This window comes from Peromyscus leucopus, chromosome 2, assembly GCF_004664715.2.
Source record: "Peromyscus leucopus breed LL Stock chromosome 2, UCI_PerLeu_2.1, whole genome shotgun sequence".
In the NCBI taxonomy this organism is placed as follows: Eukaryota; Metazoa; Chordata; class Mammalia; order Rodentia; family Cricetidae; genus Peromyscus; species Peromyscus leucopus.
In genome coordinates, this window is record NC_051064.1 from 47,139,221 (window position 1) to 47,143,015 (window position 3,795).

The following is a 3,795-nucleotide window of genomic DNA, read 5'->3' on the forward strand; positions in this document are numbered from 1 at the left end:
GGCTGGAGGGGGGAGGGGGAAGAAGAGAGAGAGTTGTTATGTGCTAATTGCTTATGTCAGAAATAGGGAGATACAGTGCCCTGCCTCTTTCCTAAAGCAGTGTGGGGCTTTTATTTACATGGCTTTAGGATATGTTGAAAGCAGGAGGGGGCAAGACATACTATTATGAGCAATAATGTTAAACGTGCTGGCTGTTGGTGCTAGGGATGTAGTTAAGTAGTAGAGCAGTTACTTAGCATGCCCAAAGCCAGCATCATCATTTAAAAGAGGAATCATACTAAAACTACAGGGTTTGTGTTGTGACTGATAAGCTAAGATTAGACTGCTATTATTTTTATGCTTTTCTAATGTGTGGTTTGCAGGATAAGGATGGATTACTACAGAAAATATGCAGCTGCCATTCTGGTAGTGTTGTCCGTGTTCCTGAATATTCTTCATTCTCTTCCTGATGGAGACTTTGTTATTCAGGGTATGTGACCAAACTCAGGCTTGCAATAAAAAGGAAAACATGTATTTCTAGATGCACATCAATAATCATTAGTTAATTTCTAACACCTTTCACATGTGATAAATATCCACTCCTGGGTACATATCTAGGCACTTGTAGATTGTGAACACAAAATTAAATTAGGTTCAGAAAACATACAGTGAAAATGTTATATTCCATATTCATTTTAATAGCATCCTAAATGTGTTCATCTGAAGCACATTTTTTTCTTTTTCTTTTTCCTTTTATTTTATTTTACAATACCATTCAGTTCTACATATCAGCCATGGATTCCCTTGTTCTCCCCCATCCTGCTCCCCTCCCCTTCCCCCCAGCTCACCCCCCATTTCCACCTCCTCCAGGGCAAAGCCTCCCCCGAGGACTGAGATCAACCAGGTAGACTCAGTCCAGGCAGGTCCTGTCCCCTCCTCCCAGACTGAGCCAAGCGTCCCTGCATAAGCCCCAGGTTTCAAACAGCCAACTCATGCAATGAGCACAGGACCTGGTACCACTGCTTAGATGCCTCCCAAAATAAAGCACATACTTTATTGTTCCACATCTGAGTTTTACAAGGAGAAAAATCATCCTTACTCAGCTCAGTTTTTTTTCACATTTCTTCCAGATTTCAGAAAATTTTAACATTGCTTTTTCAGATGAATTTTCATTAACAAGTGAGGGAAACAAAAATCAGTTTTGTGCATTACATTTGTTTTGCTATATTGTTGGACACATCTCCCAGAGAACCTGACATAATCCCACCAGCTCTGAAATTGTGAACTATTATTTGTTATGGCTTTTCTCTTATTAAATGGTAATATTTGAATCTCAAATTCCAAGCACAGATGTCTTTTGTATTATCAAGCTATCTTAACTCATCAAGCTTTCTTAATTTTGATATTTTCTTTCCTGTCAACATTTGGAGTTTCTGTGGGGAATAAACAATAGCAGACTTGCCTCCGGAAAACTTTTCCTTCCAAATGAATGTGGCATTTATATCTGTCAAGCCTCTGTGTTCTCCCGAAGCATACTATTAGCATTGGGATAATCTGTGCTTAGAGAATGAGAAACCGCTATAACAAACCCCCATGCGGGTATGCAAAAAATGGTTTCTCTGTGGATTATAGTAATTGTAGTATTGTAGTAATTATAAAGAGATATTATATGTGAAGATTAATATGTAGACAAAAATATTTATTTCCTTTTTTAATTGCCAATGCAAACAAAGCATTTGTCATGTTGTGCTCAGGAAAGAGTTAGTTTGCTTTTGAATCCTTTCTTGGTAATTTCTTCCTTCCCTCTTTTGCTGGCTAGGTTGCCCAGAATGTAAACTAAAGGAAAATAAATACTTCTCCAAGCTGGGCGCCCCCATCTACCAGTGCATGGGCTGCTGCTTCTCCAGGGCATACCCCACTCCAGCAAGGTCCAAGAAGACAATGCTGGTTCCAAAGAATATCACCTCGGAGGCCACATGCTGTGTGGCCAAAGCATTTACTAAGGTAAGAGCTTCCTACCAGTCCATCCAGGGGCAGTTTGCACTCACAGGGTTTAATGTCCAGGTTGTCTAGTGACCTGTATTTATTGCTCCTTTGTACAGGCCACACCCTCACTTTCCCTCTTTAATTAAAAGAATAAGCTAAATGGAAAGTGTCGATGACCCAGAAGCAGACCGAATAGCAGCTGCCACAGTCTTATACACCAGTGAGAGGTGCCTAAGGGGTTAGTGACAGCAAAACATGACATAGGAAAGCAAGGGTTTTACACTACAGCTAGGTGCTGACAGTTCACCACAGTTTATTATATAGATTGTAGAGAACTAGAAGAGAAGGATTCAAAAGTTGAGAGCACAAAGAAATAATACAGTATGTTAGAGGAATGAAAACACAACCACCCTGATTTGATCATCATACTTTGTGTGCATGTATCAAACGACCAAACTATACTCCATACACATGTGTGATTAATATCTTCTGAAAACAAGCACAGCATGTGGGTGTAGTGGTGCATTACTGTAGTCTCATCGTTCAGGAACTAGAGCCGAGAAGATCCTATGCATTCTCAGCATACTTGGCTGGAACGGGTAAGATGGATCAGTGTGAAAGGCATCTGGCGACAAGAGTAATGATCTGAGTCAGTTCCCTGGGACCCAAATGATGGAAGGAGAGAACAGATTCCTTTAAATTGTCCTTACCCCCCACCCCAACACACACACACACACACACACACACACACACACACACACACACATGAGCACACACACACATACACACACTATATATATATCTATATCTCTATCTCTCTATCTCTATATCTATATCAGAAGAGAAAAGGCCCACTTGGTCTTCACAGTGAGTTCTAGGTTAGCATAATATGATGATGTCTCCAAACAACAACAAAAGTAAAAACAAAACAAAACAAACAAAAACCCAGCAACCTGGGGGACATATGTGAGATGTGTGAATCTCTGAGGTTTGACCCATAAGGAATGTGTATGTGCGTGTTGGGGCAGGGAATCAAACAATCAGGTATTTTTTAGGGGTGGAGGATATAGTTCAATGACTGAGTGCTTGCCTAAGAAATGCTGAAATAAACATTTAAAAATGGGGAGAGAGAGAGAGGACAGAGCTAAATAAAAGCAGGTTGAGAAGAGCGTAGCTCATTTTGCAATGTGAATTGAACTGTTAGAATGAATATATCTCTGGAGAGTGAAAACGTAAATGCACCAGACACTCACTAAATTATGCAGGCTACTATTTTATTTAACATTTCACAAGTTTGTCTGTCTACCTTCCTACCTGTTCCTTATCCCCTTCAGGCCACAGTGATGGGAAACGCCAGAGTGGAAAACCACACGGAGTGCCACTGCAGTACTTGTTACTATCACAAGTCTTAGACTCCGGCGGCGGCGAAGGGCTGTGCTGGTGACTGCTGGTCTGTGGGGCGGCACTGTGTGATGCCGCCTCCTTCCTTACCAGGCTCTTGGCATGCTCCAGTCAGACACTGCAGCTTTACTCCATGCCCCTCACACTTTGGTGTCATCAGCAGTCTCCTTTTGTTAGGGAAAAAGATAGTGTTTAGCACGATCATAAAAGTTGGTTCCATCAGAAATAAAGCCTTTTAAATCATCAATCACAGAGTTTTGTCACCATCTTTAAAACTAAAGCTATTTACTTTTGACAAGATTTATCACAAGGAATGACCCAAGGTGTTGATATGGGACCACATACACTTAGTGACCTGACATTGGATAACCTTGCTTCCATCTAGCCTTTTGGAAGCAAGCTGTCCATTCTGTCAGCCACTAGGCTATT

At 41.0% G+C, this 3,795-nt stretch overlaps 1 protein-coding gene across 1 annotated transcript; it reads left to right on the plus strand.

The window, feature by feature from the left end:
* Positions 1-360: 360 nt before the first annotated feature.
* Cga (glycoprotein hormones, alpha polypeptide) lies at positions 361-3,591 on the plus strand. The gene is made up of 3 exons (XM_028878494.2): positions 361-469; positions 1,799-1,983; positions 3,300-3,591. Exons 1-3 carry the CDS (start codon positions 370-372, stop codon positions 3,375-3,377), a joined length of 363 nt encoding a protein of 120 aa, XP_028734327.1. The 5' UTR covers positions 361-369; the 3' UTR covers positions 3,378-3,591.
* Positions 3,592-3,795: the final 204 nt, after the last annotated feature.

Coding starts and splice junctions, on each gene's coding strand:
- Cga (XM_028878494.2), top strand. CDS start 370: ATGGATTACTACAGAAAATATGCAGCTGCCATTCTGGTAGTGTTGTCC. Junction 470..1,798: donor TGGAGACTTTGTTATTCAGG/GTATGTGACCAA, acceptor TTTGCTGGCTAG/GTTGCCCAGAATGTAAACTA. Junction 1,984..3,299: donor TGGCCAAAGCATTTACTAAG/GTAAGAGCTTCC, acceptor TATCCCCTTCAG/GCCACAGTGATGGGAAACGC.